Below are 19,036 nucleotides of genomic sequence, written 5' to 3'. Positions count from 1 at the left end.
AGAATCAGGCCCACCCCACCCCCCGGCCCCGCCCCTTCTGAAAACTCCTCTTACCTCTCTCCTGATTCTGCAGAGGGAAGGAAGGGGAAAATTAGATGTATAACTTTTTGAATCTTGAGTGTTCAGTTGAAAGCTCAGGCTGATGTAAATACAATTTGCTCAGTGTTATGGTGATTGCTATTGTGTGTAGACACCCGGCTGTGTTTGATCTTTCTTTCTCTCTCTCATTCTCTCTCTGTGTCTCTGTCTCTTTCTGCTTTTGCTGTTATGTCAATTACCACACATCCTACAGCCACTGCTGCCCTTTTAAGCCTTGGGGCCTGCTACCAGCAGCTTGGAGGATTTTTGGTCATTGAATTGTCTTGAGCCTGTAAACCATGTGATGTCTGCAGCAGATGTAGAATAGGAGCCCAAAGATACCAGTCAATATTTTTAGATAGATCCCAAAGATCTATCATTCTTAGGATCCTCACATGTTCAAAACTCTGCCTTTGTGGAAGCATTTTTGGTATGGCTATATAGATATCTAGAGTATTTGCCTGTTGATAGAAATAATTTCTATCTGTAGAAACTATTGTATTTTTAGATCCTTTAATCACCTGTTCTGAACAGTGTTGCCAAAGGCAGGGGGTGTTGTGTAAAGCCCAGGGGATGAAACCTATATATCACTTTGAAACTTTCAGAGTAGAGCAAGTTATTCTCTACAGGTCTCAGTATTTCTATCAGTAGAGTGGGAGCAATAACACCTTCCTGGGTTTACCTAATATAAGAAAATGTAAGTCTTTTAAAATTCCAAAGTAAGTGCTTGATAGGTATATGGTTGGAATGAAAGATAACATTTATTCAGCCTCTTCTCTGTGTGACAGCCATGCTAAGGTAATAAGCCATGCTTGTTGTACATAAATAGAACACCACGGCACAAGCACCAAAGCAGCGTTAGTTTCATAGCTAAAAATTGGATTTTGGAGCCAGGCAAATATGGATTCAAATTCTAGCTTTGCCATTTTGTGACCTTGTCATTTAACCTATTTTCTCATCCATAAAATAAAGCTAATACTTTCTATTTTAAGGAGTTTTGGCAGAGACGAAATGAGGTACTGTATGATAAACTCTGTGGCACAGTATGAGTAGGAAATGCATTTATTAGTTAGGAACTCATGTATTTTTCTACCTCAAAAGGTAATTTGTATTTGCTTTAGGTGAAATATTATGCCATCATTTAAGTTATTAATTCATAAGATTTATATTTTTTATTTCATAAGCATGCTTGAATTTTACATGAGGGAAATCTAGTTTTCTCCTGTATTGACCTCTCCCACTGAGGAACTAACAAATCTGTGGCAAGATCAGATTTTGTGGTGATTAATCACTGCACTATTCTATTAATAGACTCATGATCTATTAATAGACCATGTTCTATTACCAGACCACAAGCTTCTGGCCAAAAAGCACCTATCATCATCTTGTTGTCCTGCTCCTGCTCTGTCAGAAAGGGCTGAGTTCAAATCATGTTGGATCCTGGGGAATGTGCTTGTCAGGAAGGTGTTAAGGTTTAGCACATGGACTTTAGAGACAGGTCACCTGAACTGTATCCTAGCTTTGTTCATTAATCACTGTGTGACTTTGAGAGAGTTACTTAACCTTTTAAACCCGCACTTTTTCACCTTTAGCCAGTGGCTAACAGTCAATGGCATCCCACTCCAGTACTCTTGCCTGGAGAATCCCATGGACGGAGGAGCCTGGTGGGATACAGTCCATGGGGTCGCGAAGAGTCGGAGACGAGTGAGCGACTTCACTTTCACTTTTCACTTTCATGCACTGGAGAAGGAAATGGCAGCCCACTCCAGTGTTCTTGCCTGGAGAATCCCAGGGACGGGGGAGCCTGGTGGGCTGCCGTCTATGGGGTCGCACAGAGTCGGACACGACTGAAGCGACTTAGCAGCAGCAGTAGCAACAATAACAGACAGGAATTTCTTAAGCTCATTCCATATACCAGGTTTATGCTGTGTTTTCCATATAGTAGCTCATTTAACCTCACTACAGCCTGTATATTGGGATTACTTCCAACACTCATTTTAAAAACAAATCAACAAACATAGAGAAAGAAGTCTAGAAATATATTTTCTGGGGACATACAGCTAGTAAATGTTCTAGCTGGGCTTCAATGCTACCAACTAGCTTGTGTTCCAGAAGTGATAACACTTCATAGTATATTAAACTCTTAACAGTGTCTGGCACCTGTGAACATGAAAACAAAAGTCAGTTACTTTTATTAGCAGGAAGGCTATTCCTCTGGTTTTAGTGCTTTTGTCCACTTAGGTTCTCTTTTCCTTTTGAATTTCTGAAGCGGTAAAATTTTCAGTTATGAGACTATGCTCAAGCTCATTAAAGAGGTAAATTTGTGTTAGTGTTAATACAGAGAACCAGTCTAATCGTAGACTCCTATAAACTCCACAAATTTTTACTAAGTTTTTACTTCTTTCCTTCTCCATGTTCCTGTCCTTACTTTATGAATACATTTTATAAAGATATTCATTGATCCTTCCAACTAAATACAAGTATTAAACATAAAGTCTTACGCTCTTGCATGGATAATAAAGCCAGAAACTGCCAATTTGCTCTCACAAATCAGGATTCTGATCCCCAGAGATAGTATATCAACTTGATCTGAGTATGAACAAAACTGTGTTGACCCTCAATACTACCTCTGGAGAAGGTCAGAATACAATTGTGGCCACAAGAATGGCCACTAAGCCCGGATATAAATAGCAGTGAATTGGTCATGCTGACTGACAGCTTTTGTTGCCCCTAGGCTACAAGATATTTGGAGAAGGGCCAGTGAAAGCTAATTATAACTTGAGGGTCTTGCCTGTATAAGGCTAGGGTTAGAAGCCTTTGAGAAGCTGAAGTTTGCTGTGCTGTGGGGAAACGATTTTTTTACAGATGGGGATGGAGCCGAGGAATAAGAGGGGGGATGCCAGAGGGAGCCTTGTAATAGCTTACAGCTGTCTAACCGGAAGTCAATCTGCCATTTTCCTCTTATCCTCTGATTCTTGGTTTGTAATGTTTTTCAGTGCAGCAAGTATTCTGCCTTCTTCCCTGTCACAGAAAATATAGCTTTCCTTATCTGTAAGGTGTCTTAATTTAGTGGAAAATAGAATTCAGTCCACTGCCCACTCCCTGTTCCAGGAATGTTTTTCTCAAAATAGGAAATATATAATGTGTAGGCTGGGTGGCTAGAATTAGGTTGGATCAGTATGAAACAGGGAGATTTGTTTGCTTCAGAAAAAAATCTACCACTGCCTTGGCTGCTGCAGAATCCAGGACAGATATCTGGACTCAGAGGCAGAGAAATCAACTGTTCTGAGTGGATTAGTATAATGATGACTCTCCCTATGGATTCCCACATGCCCTTTTAAGGAAGCCTTTTGTGGCCAGCTGGCATTTCTAGTTAAGATTTTGAAACCATTATTTTTAGTGCCTTCTCATATTGATTAGGTCAAAGGGGAAAGAAATGGGGACTTTCCTATGGAGATAGGCAGATCTTTTCCTTCTTTCTTGGTTTTTCTAATGAATTCAAATATAAAGCTGGCTGGTTCTCTAGACATCCAGACGAAATCAATCACCTCACAGTGGAGAGGAGGAAAGTTGCAAATGTACCGTGTTATGTCTGAGTTTTTTGGTGGGTTCAAAATACCCATTTTTTTTTTTTTTTGGTTGTTTTTATTTTTTTCTTTAAAGTCCACTGATCATCACAAAAACCCAGGAAATGCAACTAAGGAGAAAACAAATGTCCAACTGAGATCTAAGAACCCAGAGCTACGGAGGAGACGTGGCACTGGATGCAGGGTGTGCAGGAGAGGGTGGAAGGGTGGTCCCCACAGGGCAGCTGACCATGGGAGACGCAGGAGGGAGATGAGGCTGCTGGCCGGGCAGTTATGTTAACCGCTGCACGATGACGGCATTGAGCAGGTTGGCTTCCTTCAGGGTCTGGTTCTCATCAGCCAGCTCTTTGTTCGGGAAGGTAGTCATGAGGACAAAGCTGGTGGCAGCCATGGCCGGCCGGGCGTCTACAATGAAGAGTCGGATGTCGCTGATCCTGTGGCTGTGGTTAAACTTCTGCACCAGCCTCCCACCGTCAGCAAGCCGTATTTGGATGTTTGTGGTAGGCTGTGACTCATCAATTGAGATGGAAGAGCTGGCTTTGGCTTCATTTTCTGCCTGCTGTGCTGGCGAGCTGGTATTCAATACCTGGGGGGCAGTGCTGCCCAGTTTCTGACCCTCACCAGTGAAGGCTTTGAAGGCTCCCTTGGGCTTCACGAAGTCCTCATCCCGATGGTCCTCCATGTCCAAGTTCACCTGCCCGCCGTGAGCTAACCTCCGCAGCTCTGCTGGCACCTCTCCTCTGCGAATCGACTCCAGAAACTGGGCGTTGGATGGGTCTTGGTAGCTTCTGAGTTCACCGTTGTCCAGGCTGAATCCAGTCTTCCAGAGCTTCAACACTACATGAACATCTTGGCCGGAATGCCGCTTCCTTTCTCCTGCCACATAGGCAGACTCTTCCTCCGGTGCCGCTCCAAGGCGGTAGCCACTGCCTGCAAATGGTCTTGGTTTACTGGTCTCTCCAGGGCTCTTGGTCACTCGTTCCACAGCTACAGCTCCGTGCTCCTTGGCACCTTTAAAGAGATCGTCCACCAGCTCGTTGGGACTTTTCTTCCTGGGAGGGCCAACAATCTGCTGTCCACTTCTCTCTGAGCCCCCAGCATAAAACCTGTTCCTCTGACCCTCCTCTTCCTCCTCGTCCTCATCTTGGTCATGAATGAGGTCTCTGAAGGATGTCACCCTATTATCGCTGGGGGCTGTGCCTCTGGATACTGAACTGGGGGTTGCCTGCGAAATGGTCACAATGTCTTCGTCCCCTCCATCTGAGTAAAAACTACCAATTTATCAGAAGTCTTTGGATTCTTGTTTACTACCTGTTGGATAATAAAGGCTTATATTTGTTTTGATTGTTTCTGTACATCATGGAGATGAAGATGTGAATCAGTCCATCTTCAGCACAAAGTCTTGGAGGAAAGATGGGGGGAAATGATTTACAGCATGTTTGGAATTTGTAGTGCCCATAACTGAGAGATGGGGAGGGTCGTGAACCACAGCAGAAGTGTATGTTTCCTATTGAGTGAAGGATTTCCATGTAACATGACTCATGGAATGCAAATAAAACTTGTACCTTAGGAAAGGAAACTTCTTTCTACTGCCCCAGATCTCTCAGCAGAAAACCTCTTTCCTCTATTAAAAAAGAAATGTGCTTCGCAATTTATAAAGGCTATTGCTTTTTCTTTAAGTTGAATGTTAACGTTCTGCCTTGTGCCCTTAACTTAATGGATATTCTCAAAATTGACAGCTTCTCTTTCATGCGGGAAGAAGGAATAATTCTGAATTAAGAGCACCAAAATAGGTTAAGGATACATTATGTCAGAGACTGCAGATTGTTAACAAGCCAAGGAAGCACAAGTCATAGGGTATAATACAATTAAAGGCAATGGGTAAGGTTGCCAGCCATTCCATCTCAATGACTTCACCTGTTGATGTAAGAGGCGACCCTTTCCAGTCTGTCTAAAAGAGGACGGAGTCCTAGGTGTTTTTTTCCTAATTTCTGAGTGAATCGCAAGTAGCATAGTAGCTACTGTGTGTGCCCTGCCCACATCTCTTTCCATTTCTTCTTCAGCTGCTGTTGGTGGCTAAAGACCCTCAGCTGCATGCCCTGCCTCCCTCCTCTCTCTCTGCCCTCTTCCAGAGAATTGCTGATGGCAGCTGCCTCTCCCAAGAGGTTATACAGCTAGTGATTGATGGGTATGGGGCCACAAATAGCTGGCCCTCTTGCATCAGAGGAGAGGGACGTAATTGGTTCTGTGGTGTGATCACATGGATCAGGTCAGACTGGACTGCACGTGGGACCACATCCTTCCTCGCCCTTCCCTCTGTCCTCTCCTGCTTGTTACCCCTGCCCTGAAGAGCCTTTCCCGAAGAGCTCTCCTTCAGTGAACTTCAGGCACCTACTGCCTCAGGCTTTGATTTTCCAGACGTATGACAGTGAGTCTGCTCATATATTTTAACGTATTTTGTCCCGATGAATTAAACAATACAATGTCACTTTCAACAATGAACTATTCTCTCTGAATTGTTGAAGTCTATTCTATTGACGCTTAGTATGCCTTTGTCACAGAAGAAGAAAAGTTCCTCCAGTTCAGTAGCGTTCTCTGCGCAGCCTGTGTCCATCAGCATATAGAGAAGAAGCATGGCTGGCGAAGGACCAAAGCCACAAAAGTTGGAAATTTGAACTCTGACTGATAACTGTTCCCTTCCTTCCAATTGTGGTAGTTTGTCTGATATTAACTCTATTTATAGCACTATTTCCAAGTTAGATTTCCAAGTTAGAATGATGTGCTGTCATAATAGGAACAGTTATTATGGCCATAGTATATGGTAGTCATCTGGATGATGTGATAAAAGATTTTCACTTGGAATTAAACGGTCCATCCAAGCCTGAAATGGTATGTATTTCTAGGGTCTTTTGTAATTAGAAATCTAATTGTGTAAACGTCTGAAAATCTGTACTAGTTTTAAAGATAATGGCTTAGAGCCCATTCTAATTCAGCTAAAATTTGCAAAATTTGAAGGTCTCCTTGTATTCCTACCAGCTAGTGGTACAAGGGTGGGCTGATTCAGCAAGTGGAAGAATGGTGATTCTAGCTGACAGGCACAATCCTCAAGGAAATGTCAGGTTGACCCTGATGCTTAGAAAAACAGAGCATACATAGAGTTGTTAAAAAAGGACACAGGGAACAGAAATATTTTAAAGGAAGCATTTCTGTTGCATCGGGCAAGGCTTCATGATTTCACAGTGGAAGTCTGAATCCTTCACAGACATCAAAACTGGGCTTTGAACCAAATATAATGTCCAAATATGTTAACTGATGCACTGAATTAAATATTACTGATTCTCAATACAATATTTTGGTCTAGAGAAATTATAAAATTCTTTGATTCCACCATGCTATGGGTTATTTATAATCAATATCTTCTAATTAAATCTGAAATATTCTTTTTAGAGAAAGCAGGTGCTTGCTGTTTTCTATTTAGCCATGTGATGTTCATTTTGGTTGAATATTTTCATGCTTGCAAGTGATTTTTGCTGGATTTGCAAGATGAAAAGTTGTTAGCATTTAATTTTTGAGATTCATCCATATAAAGGTCAGTACTGAAAAGTCAGAGAATTGTTTTTAATATTATATAATTTATGATTTATTTGTGAAAATCACATAATTTTATGTTCTAAGACTATTTCCCAGGGATTCTGTTTCAAAAGATAACTGCTTTTTAAAGAAATATAAACACATTTTTGGCTGTTGTTGTATTTCCAAACAAAAAGGCTTGGAACTTACTTTTTATTACCAAGAAACTAGTAGTTGTTCAATCACTAAGTCATCTCTGACTCTTTGTGACCCCATGGACTGCAACACACCAGGCTTCTCTGTTCTCCACTATCTCCTGGAGTTTGCTCAAACTCATGTCCATTGAGTCGGTGATGCCATCCAACCATCTCATTTTCTTTCATCCCCTTCTCCTCTGCCCTCAATCTTTCCCAGTATCAGGGTCTTTTCCAATGAGTCTGTTCTTCACATCAGGTGGCCAAAGTATTGGAACTTTAGCATTGATCCTTCCAATGAACGTTCAGGGTTTATTCCTTTAGGATTGACTGGTTTGACCTCCTTGCTGTCCAAGGGACTCTCGGGAGTCTTCTCCAGCACCACAATTTGAAAGCATCAATTCTTCGGTGCTCAGCCTTGTTTATGGTCCAACTCTCACATCCGTACATGACTACTGGAAAAACCATAGCTTTGATTAGACGGACCTTTGTCAGCAAAGTGATGTCCCTGCTTTTTAACACACTGTCTAGGTTGGTCATGGCTTTCTTTCCAACGAGCAAGCATCTTTTAATTTCATGGTTGTATTCATCGTCCACAGTGATTTTGGAGCCCAAGAAAATAAAGTCTGCCAATGTTTCCATTTTTTCCCCATCTATTTGCCATGAAGTGATGGGACCAGATAACATGATCATAGTTTTTTGAATGTTGAGTTTTAAGCCAGCGTTTTCACTCTCCTCTTTCACCTTCATCAGGAGACTCTTTAGTTCCTCTTTGCTTTCTGCCATTAGGGTGGTGTCATCTGCATATCTGAGGTTATTGATATTTCTCACAGCTATCTTGATTCCAGCTTGTGATTCATCTAACCTGGCATTTCACACGATGCACTCTGCATATAAGTTAAATAAGCAGGGTGACAATATACAGCCTTGATGTAGTCCTTTCTCAAATTTGAACCAGTCCATTGTTCCATGTTTGGTTATAACTGTTGCTTCTTGATCTGCATACAGGTTTCTCAGGAGATAGGTAAGGTGGTCTGGTATTCCCATCTCTTTAAGAATTTTCCAGTTTGTTGTAATCCACACAGTCAGAGGCTTTAGCATAGTCAGTGAAGGGTTAGATAACACATAAAGTATCTCTGAAAGTTGGGTAATGACTATCCTGTTTGACAGAAAGAAAACACAATTGAGTGAGTCAAAAGAAAAAGAATTATTTCAGAAAATCTGAATTATTCCTTATACTTTCCTTGCGACCTGCATGCATTTTATAACCATATCAATCAAAATGAAAAATCTGCTAAATTTTGAAAACAAGAATAGTGGCACTGACAAAATGTTTGTGTTTAAGTTTTATCAGACAAAACTTGTAAAAGTGAACCTCAAATTTTACATTTTAATGTACTGTGTGATTAGAATACTTTATTCTTTAACTTTTATATTTGTAAGATTTGTTGAAAGGAAATTCAGTGGCATTTGAAATGTTAAAATCCCATGAGGGTAAAATGTTGACAGGCCAAGCATCTCTAGTAGCATTTTTCTGAGTTCCTTTTTAGGGTAAAATAGTAGGTAAGAACCTTCCCTGGTGGCTCAGAGGATGAGTCTGGTGCAGTGTAGAAGACCCAGGTTCAATCCCTGGGTCAGGAAGATCTCCTGGAGAAGGAAATGGCAGCCCATTCCAGTATCCTTGCCTGGAAAATTCCATGGATGGAGGAGCCTGGCAGGCTACAGTCCATGGGGTCTCAAAGAGTTGGACACGACTGAGCGACTTCACTTGATCCAGTGGGTAAGAGGAAGAAGACATGTTATAGTGATTATATCTTCTCTGAGTTGGTTTAAAATATTGGTTTAATATTTAATTAAAAACTTTCCTTTTCATAATTATTTCTTGCCTATTTTTGGAAATAAACTATGATTTCTTGAACTGGAACTAGAACTCCACTATTAACCTCTCTTAGAGGTTTGGTCAAGTAATTGTTTGACCAGACTAGTGGTTTTTAAGTCATAAATGCAAGTTAATCATCTATGAATAAGTAATTATTTTTGTAGATACAAATATGGTAGTGCAGATCATTGATATAATGGAAGCTTTAAAATAGTTAAAGATAAACTATATATTTCATTAAAAAGTCAACGATAATCCAAGAGATAAATACTTCTTCAGAAATCATCTGATATGTTTACATTTATTTGACTGTTACAGCAGATTTTCTTCTATAATTAAAGTGTTTAACATCAAAATTAATTTTCATTCTTTGAGTTTCTACCAACTAATGACATAGTGTGGTCATCTATAAATATTTGGTGTTTAAGGTCAGACACTCTAGAAATAAAATGTTTATTTTATGCAGTTAACTTACTAAGTGAGTAAACCACATTCTGGATAATTGAGAACTATCTTCAAGTGGGAAAAAATACAAAAGCATGATAGCTTCATGCACAAAAATGCAAAAGTCTCCAAGCCTTTGCAACACATTATGGTTATTATTTCACTGTGTATATAAAATATTTTCTAAATTAGGTAGTGCAGATTCTCAAACCATATAATAAAATCTACTGTAACTGTACTGAGACAGGATGAACTTGTATGTTACAGGTTACCTGCTGCCCTTCCCTAGGGCCATCCCTAGGCTGCAGAGGGCCTTAGGAAACATTTTTTTGTAGAGTTTCTGTCTATAAAAATTTCTTGATTTAAAAGAGTGTTATAAAATTCATGAACCTATACAATGTATGGTAATGTCAATCAAGTGTCACAATAATGGATAAAGTAGAACTATTTACATATTTGTTTATTGTCCAGTCATCGCATATAAAATATTTTCACAGTGGCTAGTACCTAAGTGCTGTTTCTCCTTGTTCTTTATTGTCAAATGCATGGTTACTGGTTAATTTCATGTCTCCCACTGTGTGAGGAGAAAGGTAGTGAAACAATTATTGTTCATGTTCACAGTGTCATGGCTTTCCAGATTCAGTTTTAATGGAAACAATATAGATCTTGCCTCTGTGTTTTCTAATGTCATTTATTTAAGGCTGGTTACATTATTACTCATGAGTCTGCATCATCCATCATGCCATGATCACTGGTTTCCCAGGACTGTCTCAAAGGTTGTTGCTGTGCTTTGCTGATGATGATCACTAATGTGAGTCTTATCCAGTACATGCAGGAAATATGAATGATAAGTTGTTTTCTGGTCATGTCAAATTTACTGCTCAGAATTTTATAGCATAAACATAGAATGATGCATCCTTCACTTATGCTTTCTCTTGAACTCTTAGGTGGTGACCATGGCATTCTTAGATTATGTTCTCTTTCAATGTTGGCTATTCCTCTGCCTTTTACCACTTCTACCAGTGGGGAAGACAGGAACAAGAAAAGTGGTCCTGTTTGTATAAGAAATGTCCATCCATTGTCCAGAAAGGCTTAAGACCAGCTTAGCAGGGAACAATATCAACACATGATGTAGGGGAAGAGAGGACATGGATTGGAAGAATCTCTGGTTATAGGGGAGCAAAAGGCTGGAAAACTCTGGGGAGTTTGTGGAGGGTGAGGCAACCCTGGGGAAATAGCCTGACACATGATGTCGAACTCAAGGAGGAAGTGGAGTGACAGCCCTGGATGAAGAACACCTGCTGGCGCCGTGTCCCCTTGGTGCTGTAGACCACAGGTGGCACCTTTTCCTAAAAACTTTTGAACCAGCCCACATGCCTGACTCAAGCTTAGGACTGACAGTGTACCATAGTATCCCAGAGCCCTAGATTTGTGCTGTGTCTCTCAGAAATGTGGGTTCCCCAGTGTGGAGATTCCTTAAAAAACTGGAAATAGAACTGCCATATGACCCAGCAATCCCACTTCTGGGCATACACCGAGGAAACCAGATCTGAAAGAGACACATGTACCCCAATGTTCATCTCAGCACTGTTTATAATAGCCAGGACATGGAAGCAATCTAGATGCCCATCAGCAGATGAATGGATAAGGAAGCTGTGGTACATTTACACCATGGAATATTACTCAGCCATTAAAAAGAATTCATTTGAATCCGTTCTAATGAGATGGATGAAACTGGAGCCCATTATACAGAGTGAAGTAAGCCAGAAAGATAAACACCAATACAGTATACTAACGCATATATATGGAATTTAGAAAGATGGTAACAATAACCCTATATGCAAGACAGAAAAAGAGACACAGATGTATAGAACAGACTTTTGGACTCTATGGGAGAAGGTGGGTGGGATGATCTGAGAGAAGAGCATTGAAACATGTATATTATCAAGTTTGAAACAGATCACCAGCCCAGGTTGGATGCATGAGACAAGTGCTCAGGGCTGGTGCACTGGGAAGACCCAGAGGGACGGGATGGGGAGGGAGGTGGGAGGGGGGTTCAGGATGGGGAACACATGTAAATCCATGGCTGATTCATGTCAATGTATGGCGAAAACCACTACAATATTGTAAAGTAATTAGCCTCCAACTAATAAAAATAAATGAAAAAAAAAAAAAAGAAAGAAATGTGGGTTCCCCTAAATTGTCATGTCAGCACTACTCCAGAGGTCCAATTTCATTCAGATTCTCACAGCTTCGTAAGAGAATTACTTTGCTGGCTAGGAGAGTTTTCCTCCTGAAGGCTCTTTTGGCCGTTTGGTTTACCCCTTGCACAGGATAGAGGCTTAGACAGCACCTGAAGGGGTAAAACAGAAAAAGGTCCACATGGGGCCTTATTGGACTGAGTCTTCCTATCTGATGACGTTGCCAACCCCTAATGGTCCCAGGCACCAGAGGGGAACTTAGAATATTTTTAAAATATTCCTTAAGGTGTAGGACTCCCCGAGGAGCAGGCACAGGACAGAGTCTCTGCTTGTCTGCGTCTGTATGGGATTTCCCCATAGCCTCTTGGTTGCAGTTCTCTCCCTGGCAGTTGCCTCAAACAACCTTGGGGTTTATCTTAAATTGCTGCTAGGTTTTCATGTCCCACTAGTTAACCTGTAGAAAGTCTAAGCTTTTAAGAGCAAATCACACATTCTTCAAAATTAACATGAGTTCTTAGGCATTCACATTAGGTTTAATGGCCCATCTCTACTTTCGAGCAGTGGACCAAGCTCTGAAGAGGAACTTTTGACTCATGGATGCCTCACTCAGAGAAAACACTGATGGAAGTTTGGGCCATTATTATTGCTTACTGTGTTTTCATTTAAATTGATGAAAGCAGAACAACTTGTCACTTCAGTGTAAAAAAAATTGAATGTATGAGTTTTGTGGAAGCTTTAAGACTTGCAAGTTATGACCAGTAATGCAAATCTATTTTTTAATGTCTATTCCCCATTTAAAGAACAGTGAAAGATAGTGGAAGTCTCATTGTCTTTTTGTACTTAGGAGAAACAGATATGAAAAATTGGTATTCTGAAGCCATAGATCAAACATTGTAGTTTAAGAACTTTAGAATGACAATAATTAGAAAGAAATGCATGGGTTTTTTTTGGAAAAAAGAAATAAAGTGCTTTAAAAAATTTTTTTGGTGTTGCTATGGAGAAAGGATGTGGCCGTGGTCAGAAGGTGGAACTTTATTCTTTTTCTAAAGCATAGAAAAATTCCTGACTTTAATTTTAACTGATTTATTCTGCTTTTCTATTTTCTTCCTTCTCTTCCCCTCCTCTCCCCTTCCTCTATTCCTCCTTCCTCCTTCTTACCTTTCTTCTTCTTTTTTGGTATCCTTCCTTCACATGTGAGGACATTCCATCAAGACCTTTTTGTATCCAAACAGATCACTTCCTCCAGAAGCTATTATTTAAATTTACCTTGGAGAAAAATTACTTGATTCTCTTCCAAAATAGGGATACCTGGGGGAGCCCATCTGCTCTATGAGAAGTAGGTGTTTCAGGTAGAACAATGGGTCTGATCCAGACTCTGCACACAGTTTAAAAATCCTTGAGATAATAAATAATCTGTCTTGCTTTTAAGGATGATTCATTCTTGATCATTTTGTTTATTCTTATGTAACTATTAAAGAAGTAAAATGCTACTCCTGTGTAGCTGTGAGAAAGGCTGATGTAGATCCATATTTGCAAATAAGGAACGCGTGCCCAGAAAGATTAAATGAGAAAAATGAGGTGCCATCAGATCCTGGTTATTTAAATATAAAGAGAAAATGTACAGGTGCATATATATCTTCTATATTTTTCCTGGAAGAATATATAAGAAAGTTTTGACCATGGTTATCACCACAATATAGTGTTGGGGAGGTAGGAAAAGGCTAATTTCTTAAATTTCCATTCAGAACATTTTTGCAACATTTGAATTCCCTTACTATGCTCTATTTATGTGGTAGGTAAAATTCTAAGACAGACCCAAGATTTATTACCTCCCTAGAGGACACACCCTGAATAATTCCCAGATCTGTGAATATGATAGATTTTACTCTTGTGATTTTATTATGTTAGGTGGTGTAATCTACTTTAAGAGAGATTATCTCAGTGGTCCTGACCTAATCACAGGAGGACCTTTAAAGCCTGAGAGTTTTCTTTTGCTGCTTGAAGAAGAGGCAGTCAGAGATTCAAAGCACAAGGAAGATTGTGCCGTTGCTGGATTAACGATAGGAGGGACTAACTGGTAAGGAAAGTGAGCCGCTACTAAGAGCTGAGAGCAGTGCAAGGATGACAGCAAGGCAGTGAGGACTTCCATGCTACAGCGGATTGAAGGGAACCGAGCTCACCTAGCAAGAATGAGCTTGGAAGCAGATTTTCCTTAGGGCCTCCAGATGAGACACTATGATTTAAGTCTTGTGATCCATGAACAGAGAATCCACCATGTACAGCAGGGATTATCTGGGCATTAGGATTATGGACCACTTCCCCCTACTTAATAATTCATTAAGTAAAGTTTAATTAAATCAAGTATCTTAGGAAGTGTTATTTAAAACACTATTGTGTGTTAAAAAACTATCTATTGTGAAGAGAATATACACTCTTTCAAAGTGGGATATAAAGTTACTTTACCTAAAGTAAGTCAGATTTTCTCGTTGATTTCTATTGTATATTTTTGTTTATTCATTCCTGATTCATCATAGCAAAGCTATTATACAACATAAATTAGCAGTGTGTTTCCATGAGAGAAAAATTCCCTAAAATTCAACAAACAAAATAAAGCCCCCAAATAAAACCAATTTGATAACTTTTGGCAAGAGAGTGACTAAAAAAGGAGTTTATTCTAGGGCATATTGGGATTGTAGGAGGGAAGGGTATGTCTCGGTTTGCAGTGAACCAGTGAACCCGGCACCTCCACAAGTCTTGGTATGTGGTATGTGCTCCATGCTTACTTGTGAATAAAATGAATGTGCTTGCTGTCATTGTTGAGTTTCAAAGTCTATAGGTTTTCTTCCACTCAGAGTCTCCCTTCCACCATTTTGTTTCATACTTCAGAGCAGAGAAATCTCTACTCTTGTGTACTCAGTCGCTTACCTGTACTTTCCACTGTTTAGATTCCTTTCATCTTCATTCTGGAAATTCCAGCCTAGCTACAAGATCGCCATTAACTATCTCAAGTGACTGTTTCTCAAATAACAATTTCCTTAAGGCTGAAGATTTATTATTCTTGCATATTATTTGTTCCCTCTTGCTTTGCTTCTGTAAATTCTAATTCTTTGTGTAGGGGGCTCCCAGCACTTCCAGTTGCTCAGGAGATAGAAAGTTCCTAGTTGGTAAAGACTCTTCTCTTATCAGTCTTATCCTCAGACCCAGCATGTACAGATGTCCAATAAATGTTAATAAAATGGGTACTTTTATTGGGAAAATGTTTCTTGTGGATAAAAACTCCCTGTGGTTATTGGATAATTCAGGCCTAACTGCTTTTATTTAATATCTGAGAAGTCTAGCTTACAAGGGAGTTGGTAAAGATCTTTCAATCTCTGACAATAAAAAGAGTGATACTAGAAAGAAAAAACAAAGAGAACTAAAGAGTCAATGGAATTACATCCAATTTCTCTGGTTAATTTTGGGGGCAATCCCGTAGGCTAAGAGTGAAAGTGAAAGTGAAGTCGCTCAGTTGTTTCCGACTCTTTGCGACCCCATGGACTGTAGCCTACTAGGCTCCTCCATCTGTGGGATTCTCCAGGCAAGAATGCTGTAGGGGGTTGCCATTTATACTGCTTTTCTCCATTCATTCTGAGAAGGAAGTGGCTGGGGGACTTCCTTTTATTATGAAAGAATTTAAAATTATTGATGTAAAGTCCCTAGGAAATTTGATTTTTCAAATAAGGGCACATTCCCCAGAATACACTGCCTTTCTCTGCATGTTCTTGGGGTTCTGGATCTGGTTAACCCCACTGGACCTTAGAGAACACAGATAATCCATGTGCATCCATAGAGCTTCAGGTGGTTGCAAGCGTAAAGTTTCTCCTTAACAAAGGACGTCTTGCCCCTTGTGCTAAATGGGTATCAGTTTCCCCTTCACAACACCCCCGCCAGTTCTGAGCTCTGAAGGTTCAATTTAGCATCCAGAAAATTGAGCTGTGTTCTTTTCCTTTAGTTCCTCATTACTAACAATAAAGAATTGAAGAATTGGCATATTGGCTGGCCATTTGGCTATGATATATGACAGAACAGAGTGCAGACTTGTTTTTTGTCATCTGTAGGACCTCCAGGTTATTGATAGGAGGGAGCATTTTTCTACTGGAATATAAAAATGGAATAGTCACAGTATATGCTCAGTTTACCCCCAAATACCTATCCTTTTGATACCCAGGGGCTCTGCAGGCAACCCACAAGTAGGTAGTGATGCTGATAACAGGAAGTGGGGCTTTCCCATAAGAGAACATATAACCACCTTTCATTGTGACTGGTGACTGTCTCCTCAGGGCATTTATTATGCAGAATTACCAGCAGTCTTTTCACAGATGCAGTTAGTGGCAAGAGAAATTTTCTTACAAGTTCTGGCAAGGGTATTTTTACATTTTCTATTTCCCTAAGAAAAATTTTGTGTTTTTTCTCAAGGCAAATCCAATCCTGTCAGTAGTATTCCCGTGTATGTGCCTCAGGGAGAGGAAGGAGAACCCAAGAGTTCTCACTTACAGATCCAGAGTCAGAAACTGGTGGTCTTGCCAAGGCTACATGCAGACAGCAGACAGAGTTCCAGTCCGCTCAAACAGTGTTTAAGATGATTTGAACTAGTTGCCAGAAATTAAAAAAGCCAGGAGGTTTTCATGTAAAAAATAAACCTGAATTTTGGCTCTTCTTAAAAGACGTGGAAGCTTTGGCAGTCCTGGGCCTGACTTCCCACATGGCAAGTGGAGTTGGGTGGTGGATGCCAGTTTATCACAAATCCAGGGTGGCAGTTGTCCCATCGCTTTCTGGGAATTAGCAAATGCTCCACCTCTAGGCAGATGAATGATAAGGGTGTCCATAAGAGAGGTCAGAGCCCACTTGTAACTGCTTTGACACCCCCTCAAACCAAGTTACTCCTGCATGAGCCCTTCAGGCATCCGAGTCTGTGACCATTGGCCAAAGCCCCGGGGAGACGCGCCGCCTGCAGCACACATCTGAAGGACGAGGGCTGGCCTGGAGGGTTCCCTTGACTGCTTGCCCACAGAAGTGGAGGCACCGGCATCTGTGTGACGTGGCTCCCATTTTCCCTGCGAAGACAGCTGGACAGTTTCGCAGGAATCATCTTCCGAGGCTCAGGGTTCACCCTATTCCCAAACCTCCACACTCCCCCCAGCCCATGCTGATTTGCCATTTGCCCATAATTTCAGCCTATGAGAGGATGTGTCCAGGCAGGATACAGTGTGATTTCTCTAGCATGACACGGGAATATGACTCCTTTAACTTGAAGAGTTTAAGGCAGACGTCTTGTCCCATCTTTGAATTAGCTAATTCCAGTATCTATCTCTGTTGACAGCTTGCGCTTATTAAACTGTGCCCACAGTGAGCCCCGCAGCCACTGACAACGGACAATGCCAAGGAGCTTAGGAGCACCTCTGTGGCCTCAGCATACCTGAATAACAGTCTCTGTGTGGCTCTCTGAGAATCAGGAGCAGCTTTTTCTTACCATTAGTATGACAAACATTAAAATCATTTACGAAGTGCAGTTGTATGTGATGCTGTATAAGGGGTGATAAAATGAAGTTAATACCATACCATCAGAGAGCTTATAAAGTGATTCATAATTAAGCACAGTTGGGTAAGTGATATAATTAGGAGTCTGTTTTGGTAGTTTAGCATGGATTTCAGACTGAGGTTGAGCACAGACTATCACACCCAATAGTTACATGAACTTGGATAAGTCTTTGAACTCTTGTGACCTTCAAAAGGAAAAACAGTTAAATTGTAATATGATGAATGAGAACTTCGAGTAGTTAAGAATGCTGGAGTTCCCTCACTCTCCCCACTAGTTTGGGTAGTAGATTAACTTCAAAAGTCTCAGGTGTAAAAACAATACCTTTTTAATAGGATTTGTTTAATTAAATGAGACAGTGCTTGTGTCTAGCTGTGTCTAGCATGTGGTAGGTACTCAGTACACTTGACCATTGGCTAGCCCAGCCTGGTGTAAAGTAAGCTGTCAGAAAGTTCGTTCCCTCTCCCCTATGCTTGTGTCTTCATGCTTTGGGCACTGTAAATTTTACCAAGTAGGAAAAACAAATGGCTGTATTGCTCAATATATATTTATTGAATTGATTTTACAGTGTAAAGTCTTTAACCATTATGAATATCAAGCTGTTTTGCTAAAGGTATAGCTTCTTTAGTGGGGCAGTTTGTGTGCAGAGTTAAAGGTAATTTTACAGTTTCAAATACTACAGGATAATGTAATGGTTAAAACAAAAATAAGAAGACTGTATCTCTAATAATATGACTTATTGCCTGTTCCTTTTAGAAATGAGGTTCTCACCACAGAAGTCTTTATCTCGATACCCAGATCAAGCAGTATACAAAGGTCCAATGCCAATTTCATCTAAAACTTGTTTTGCAGTGTCAGAGTCTTGGTTTTTAGGAAAAGACTTGTGGTTGCTATGGAACTGTTAATAATGATTGCTGCCTGTGCCTCAATTCCTCATACTCCCAATCTCCAACATAAAATCACTTGGACCTGGGCTGCAGGGCAGTAAACAAACTTTTGAGCAAGAATTAACTGGGCTTGGGCATTAGTGTCCTAATGTATCAAATGACATTTGTTATAACCTTGACTTGCACTAGTGGCTCGGCTGTGTCAAAGGAGCTTTTAGTTTCTCGATAGTAGACTGAAATATAGGACGGTCAAACCTTATTCTTCTGCATGAACATCACTCAAAGCAGAAGCATTCTGAGCGCTCCTCTTACAATAAATGTAAAAAAAAATCTTTAGTTTGCATAGAACTGGCCTTAGTGCCAGTCTTTTATTTTTATTTAGAAAAAGAAATGCAATCCTATACTAGATTCAAAAATGGAAAGGGAGAGAGGAAAATATTCCTGTTGAAATATATGTCTATATATTTAAAAAATAAGATCTCATGGAAAAATGACATCTTTGTTGTATTTCTGTGAGATGTGATCTGTGTAATCAGGATCAGTATCAGTTCAGTTGCTCAGTTGTGTCTGACTCTTTGCAACCCCATGGACTGCAGCACATCAGGCTTCCCTGTCCATCAC

At 40.4% G+C, this 19,036-nt stretch overlaps 1 protein-coding gene across 1 annotated transcript; it reads right to left on the bottom strand.

Annotated features, from left to right (window-relative positions):
* Window positions 1-3,700: 3,700 nt before the first annotated feature.
* LOC122698211 (NSFL1 cofactor p47-like) lies at window positions 3,701-17,081 on the bottom strand. The gene is made up of 3 exons (XM_043908886.1): window positions 16,998-17,081; window positions 12,002-12,105; window positions 3,701-4,936 (listed from the first exon to the last, which is right to left on the bottom strand). The coding sequence occupies exons 1-3, from the start codon at window positions 17,079-17,081 to the stop codon at window positions 3,937-3,939; spliced, it is 1,188 nt and encodes a 395-aa protein (XP_043764821.1). The 3' UTR covers window positions 3,701-3,936.
* Between the last annotated feature and the right edge of the window lie 1,955 nt (window positions 17,082-19,036).

The sequence above is a fragment of the Cervus elaphus genome, chromosome 8 (assembly GCF_910594005.1).
Source record: "Cervus elaphus chromosome 8, mCerEla1.1, whole genome shotgun sequence".
Lineage (NCBI taxonomy): Eukaryota > Metazoa > Chordata > Mammalia > Artiodactyla > Cervidae > Cervus > Cervus elaphus.
This window is presented reverse-complemented; position numbering and strand designations above follow the sequence as displayed.

What these genes read in the sequence shown, in the direction of transcription:
- LOC122698211 (XM_043908886.1), bottom strand. Translation starts at nt 17,081, where the DNA reads ATGATTCCTGCGAAACTGTCCAGCTGTCTTCGCAGGGAAAATGGGAGC. An exon ending in CGGTGCCTCCACTTCTGTGG is followed by an intron (nt 12,106 to 16,997) that starts GCAAGCAGTCAA and finishes TTACCCCTTCAG; the next exon opens with GTGCTGTCTAAGCCTCTATC. An exon ending in AGTAATTCTCTTACGAAGCT is followed by an intron (nt 4,937 to 12,001) that starts GTGAGAATCTGA and finishes ATAAATTGGTAG; the next exon opens with TTTTTACTCAGATGGAGGGG.